Genomic DNA, 4017 nt, shown 5'->3' on the forward strand with positions numbered 1-4017 from the left:
GTGATATTGAGAGTGTGGGTATTTGATGGTGTGTGTCAGTGTGTGTGGCGCATATGATAGTGTCTGTGTGTGTGGGCATGGGATAGTGTGTATGTGTGTGTGTGTTAGTGGCATGTGTCAGTGTGTGGGCATATGAAAGTGTATGTGTGTGCTGTGCGTGCGTGCATGAACGCCCGCTGATGTCAGCGGACAGTTGAGGCAGCAGACGTGATCAGCTGGAATAAAGAGCTGATTGTTCAGAATCACGGCAGCTCAGAGCTCCATCTCACCTCGCTGACACCCGGCAGGATCGGGAAGCACCTCTGGATGAGTGTTTTCATCATTTCATTGAGCTCCGAACTCTGGCCATGAACTTGACTTTTACAATCACTCAACCAACTCACTCAACCGCTCTCTCTCACTCTCTCTCTCTCTCTCGCTCTGTGTGTGTGTGTGTGTGTGTGTGTGTTCCATCGCCACAGGTCGCCTCCCCCATGTCTCCCTGTGTGACCTCTCACCTCTGCATTCTGGTGCTGCCAGTGATGTCAGTGCTCTCTCTTCCTCTCTCCTATTGGCTGGAGCTACGACGGCCCCACCCCCGGCTGCCATCTCTATCGTAAGTCCGCCGAGTCGTGTTCGCAGGCACACACTGCGCACGCACACACACACACACACACACACTCACTCACTCACTCACTCACTCACTCACTCACTCACTCACTCACACACACCTCATATGAATAGAGGAGGTGCTGTACGTTATGGAGATGAACCAGCTTCACTGGCCTCGTCTCCTCTACACCGGCGACGTCTAGCTCCTTTTGATCCCCTCAGCTGTTGTGCCGCCTTAGCGTACGATCCTGACGTAGACTCACAGGACACGTCAACGTGCGGTGTCTTGGGAGCTTATTCAAAATTCTTATTTTGAATTTTTTCAAATGCTTAATGGTCTCTCTCTCGCTCTCTCCCCCTCTCGCTCTCGCGCTCTCCCCTTCACACTCTCTCACTCACTCTCTCTCTCTCTCCCCCTCTCCCTCACTCTCTCTCTCTCTCTCTCTCTCTCTCTCCCTCCCCTCCCTCCCTCCCTCACACTCTCTCTCTCTCTCCCTCCCTCCTCACTCTCTCTCTCTCTCTCTCTCTCCCTCCCCCCTCCCCCCTCCCTGCAGCCTTCAACGTGACGATCCGTAGCGACCGCCGCGGTACGTGCCGCGGGACCCACCTGGTGCACGCCTGTGTGGGCTACTGCGAGTCCAGCGCCTTCCCCTCCCGCTACTCGGTGCTGGCGGCGTCCAACTTCACCCACAACATCACCTCCACCTCGCGCTGCTGCACCATCAGCAAGGAGGCCAAGGTGAGGGGAGGGACGGAGAGGGGGAGGGAGAGGTGGGCAGAGGGGGAGGGAGGGAGGGAGAGAGGGGAGAGAGGGAGAGAGGGAGGGAGGGAGAGGGGGAGAGAGGGAGAGGCGGGCAGAGGGGGAGGGAGGGATAGGAGAGAGGGGTGGGCAGAACGGGGGGGGGAGGGATGGGGGAGAGGGGGTAGGGAGGAGAGAGAGGGAGGGATGGATGGGGAGAGAGGAGGAAAGAGGGAGGGAGGGATGGACAGAGACAGAGAGACGGGGGAGAGCTGGAGATCAGGGGGGAGGGAGAGGAGTGGACAGAAGAGGGGGAGAGGGGGAGGGGGAGACGGGGGGAGAGGAGAGGGGGAGAGAGCAAGGGGGGGTTGTATGCAGGTATGTTAGTTTATGTATGTGTTTATGTATGTGTATGCCTTCCCTTTAGGTCAAAGTTCGCCTGGATTGCCCGCGAGGTCGTCACCATGACGACATCGAAATCCTGACGGCGACGGCGTGTCGCTGCGACATGTGCCGCAAGTCTCGTTACTGACGCGCCAGCCGACCAATCAGAGCCCTCCTGTATTACCCCGCCCTCTCACTAAGAGGGACCAGGCCATTGGATGACAGGGGACGTGTCTGTTGCTGTTGTAAAGTTATTTAAATTAAACGGAAAGAAGGGGAAGGTAGAAACCGAGAGAAAGGTACTTTGTGTGTCTGTGTGTGCGTATGAATGTATGTATGAATGCATGAGACCCTTTAAGACAAACTTGATTAACACAAGATCTGCGTTGCTTCGTCATCTGTCATATCGACCGGCTCACTGAGGCTCTGTTTGTGCGTCGTACATTTTTAATGTCCGTTAAATTTCTCTTTAAAGATTCCACTTTAAGGGCCCGAATGTTACACATCAACAACACGGTACACTGGACACTGAGCGTTCATGTTCACTACGTTGCTCTTCCATCATCGTCCATCGATGGCTGCGAGCAAAAGGCCTGGAAAGGAGATCCGTTTGTTGTCTCTCTACATCGTACAACAGAAATGTAACGAGGTACACACTCTTGGCAGTATTGTCCACGTTACATGACATTAATAAGCAATTTGATCAAATTCACACAATATCTGCATTGCTGTTTCATTCTTTCCGATAACCACTAAACACAAGTCACAACAGTTAAGAATGTAGAAACTTTATTATTTATATTTATGAATTTGAGCTTGGGACATTTTGTAAATACTGATCTCTGGGTGTCGCCAGATGTTGATGCACTGTATAAAGTCGTATTTCAATAAATGTGTTATTCTGAATCTTAAGTTGTGTGTTTGGTTCGTGTGCGTATTTGTGTTATTTATTTATTTTAATAAAGTGGTGACGTCGCTGTAGATTGTTCCACCATTTCTATCAATTTTCTCCCAACAATTCCTTACTTTCATCCAAGCTTCGCCATACTGGGACAATGCTAGGATGAATTTTGGGGAAGTTTAGAGGGGAAAAAAATTAGCTAAAAAAAAACACAAGGGTACGACTCGTTATTTTGTTGTTCGTATTCGACGAATGTCTCCGAACTCTTTCAGATTGGCACCACATATTAGCATATCACCAGTAGCGGCGCCAACTAATTAATTGATTACGGGGTGAGGGGGGCTAGATTGATTATAGCAGGGGCCAATACAACTGTGTAAGACAGGCTGTCTGATAGGGGACACTCTGGTATCTGATGTACGCAGACGATTTGGCTATTATGTCCCGCAGCACTGTTGGATTCCAGCAGCTGTTGGATATATGCTCAGAGTATGGGGTTGAGTTTGACGTACAGTACGTACAGTACAATGCAAAAAAGAGTGTTGTATTGATATGTAGGACCAAGGAAGATCAGAAGCTGCACTTTCCAATGTTTTACCTGTCAGGGCTCTGTGTATCTAACTGTACGAAATATCTTGGGCACATCATCACTGACAAGATGGAAGATGATGCTGACATGTACAGGCAGAGACGAATGTTGTATGTCCAAGCAAACATGTTAGTCAGGAGATTCCACTACTGTTCTGATGATGTGAAAGTAAACTTGTTTCGTTCTTACTGCAGCCCTATGTATGCAGCCCCATTATGGATCAGCTACAAAAAGGATCCCTGCGCAAACTTCAGGTAGCATACAATGACTGTCTGAGGATACTACTGAAAGACCAGGAGTAGCAGTGCTAGTGAGCTCTTTTGTGACTCAGGGCTGAGCACTTTACAGGCTCTCTTGAGGAACCTGATGTTTAAGTTTATGTCTGTATTATACTGTATTAACTGTATCATAATGATGCTCTCAAGCCCCAGGTGCAGCTCGGTCAGATATCAATCATATCTGTGGAAACATTGGTATGGGTGCCTTTTAAGACTCATGAATAAGAGTATGTTTGTATGTGTTTATGTATCTGTTGTTGTCTATTGGGTCTAGAGCCTGTAATAAAGTTTATATATTTTAACGCAACAATACAATATGATACGAATCAACCAATCAAATCACACAACAAGCAGCAACCGTCATCATCACTCACGCACATTAAATGATTGGGCAGTTGTTCAGTTTTGTTACAAATAAGACAGTCCGATGTCTTCATATATAGATATTATATAATATTATATATTGCAGCGTTCATATTTTGGTTGCTATCCGCTGCCGCAATATCTTCCCAGCATGCCCCGCGGTGGAGTCAAT

General features: G+C 48.7%; 1 protein-coding gene across 1 annotated transcript; it reads left to right on the plus strand.

Moving 5' to 3' along the window:
* Positions 1-473: 473 nt before the first annotated feature.
* LOC311376701 (glycoprotein hormone alpha-2-like) lies at positions 474-1862 on the plus strand (the record flags this gene model as incomplete). Its single annotated transcript, XM_084491193.1, is given in 4 exon segments — positions 474-533; positions 535-595; positions 1146-1330; positions 1758-1862. Coding segments are annotated over 4 exon segments (411 nt in total).
* Positions 1863-4017: the final 2155 nt, after the last annotated feature.

Source organism: Micromesistius poutassou (assembly GCF_964030765.1).
Source record: "Micromesistius poutassou genome assembly, contig: SCAFFOLD_6713, whole genome shotgun sequence".
Classification (NCBI taxonomy): domain Eukaryota; kingdom Metazoa; phylum Chordata; class Actinopteri; order Gadiformes; family Gadidae; genus Micromesistius; species Micromesistius poutassou.